Raw genomic sequence first — 1,592 nt, forward strand, 5'->3', positions numbered from 1 at the left:
CTTGACTCAGTATTCAAAAGTAAACATTTTAAGATGTTAATGTTTAAGGCTTTTACCTCTTCTCAAAATTGATTTTATGTAACTCTCATTATTTGCAACTCCTGAAATCACCAAAGATCTTGCTTAAGCAACATGTAGCAGCAACTTATTTTTCTTATCTTTATATGGATTTACTGAAGTGTAGATTGTTTGATAATGGATGTAGCTTTGGGGCACAAGTCTGTTTAACTGTGTGAATGCTATAATTTAATATTTAAGACAAAACAACAACTTTGGCTTGGTAAACATATATCACTGATTTCTGAAAAACTGAATGGAAGAACCTGTTATATTGTGTTCTTATTTGACAGGTGATCTTGTGGTTCTTTCTAGGTATCCAATAGAAAAAGCACTCTCCAGTGTTCATCTGTGGAACTGGATGGTTCCTACTTGAGTGTAGCCAGACCGCAGACCTACTATCAAACTAAGCAAAGACCTAAGTCTGCAATCCAGGATTCAGCTTCAGAATCCCTTATAGCATTTAGGAATAATTCTTTGAAACCAGTAACCGTTCATCATCCCAAAGATGATCTAGGTAAGATACCATCAGAGACCACAACATGTAATTATGAATCTCCAGGGAGAAAACCAGTAGATGCAGTCCCAACAGAGAAAATGCCACAAGAAGAATTGCACATGAAGGAATGTCCACACCTTAAGCCTGCTCCTAGTCAGTGCTGTGGTCATAGACTTGCTGCAGATCGTGTTCATGAGAGCCATTCTACAAACATGGCCCCTCAACATCCTAAGACACATTCAGAATCATGCAGTTATTGCGGACTTTCTTGGGCATCTCTGTTGCATGGTGGAGGGGCGCTGCAACCAAATGAAACTTTGAAAAAGCAGATCTCAGAAGGTAGAAAGCAGCAACTGATGCTTCAGAAAATGGAGCTGGAAATTGAGAAGGAACGCCTTCAGCATCTGCTGGCCCAGCAGGAGACAAAGCTTCTTCTAAAACAGCAACAGCTTCACCAGTCTCGACTGGATTACAATTGGTGAGTGCTGCCTGTTCTTTTTCTTTCTTTCTTTCTTTATTTTGAGACGAAGCCTTTGCAGGAGTGCAGCAGCACGATCTCAGCTCACTGCAGCCTCCGCCTCCCAAGTTCAAGCAGTTCTCTGTCTCAGCTTCCTGAGTAGCTGGGATTACAGGCGCCCGCCACCACGCCTGGCTAAGTTTCGTATTTTTAGTAGAGATGGGGTTTCACCGTCTTGGCCAGCCTGGTCTTGAACTCCTGACCTCGTGATCTACCCTACCCGCCTAGAACTTCCAAAGTGCTGGGATTACAGGCGTGAGCTACCGCACCTGGCCGAGTCCTGCCTCTTCTTTTAGCAATGTCTGTAGTTTGGAGAACACAGTGTCAAATTGCTGTATTACTATAGCAGATGTGTAGAACCAGAGGTTCTTCTGGATCTTGGCTTGATCTTGGCATATCAGTTATGTCTACTAAGTAAATTCCCCTTTATTCTTTGAAAGACTTCAAAGATTACCTTGTCTTCCAAACTGATAGCTTAGAATATCTATTTCTGAGCAGTCTGGTGTAATTTTTGCTGGG

General features: G+C 42.1%; 1 protein-coding gene across 1 annotated transcript; it reads left to right on the forward strand.

The window, feature by feature from the left end:
- Nucleotides 1-354: 354 nt before the first annotated feature.
- On the forward strand, nt 355-1,038 carry LOC113222208 (protein hinderin-like). Its single transcript, XM_026451617.2, has one exon. It carries the CDS (start codon nt 655-657, stop codon nt 1,036-1,038), a length of 384 nt encoding a protein of 127 aa, XP_026307402.2. The 5' UTR covers nt 355-654.
- Nucleotides 1,039-1,592: the final 554 nt, after the last annotated feature.

Source organism: Piliocolobus tephrosceles, unplaced genomic scaffold (genome assembly GCF_002776525.5).
Source record: "Piliocolobus tephrosceles isolate RC106 unplaced genomic scaffold, ASM277652v3 unscaffolded_29869, whole genome shotgun sequence".
NCBI lineage: Eukaryota > Metazoa > Chordata > Mammalia > Primates > Cercopithecidae > Piliocolobus > Piliocolobus tephrosceles.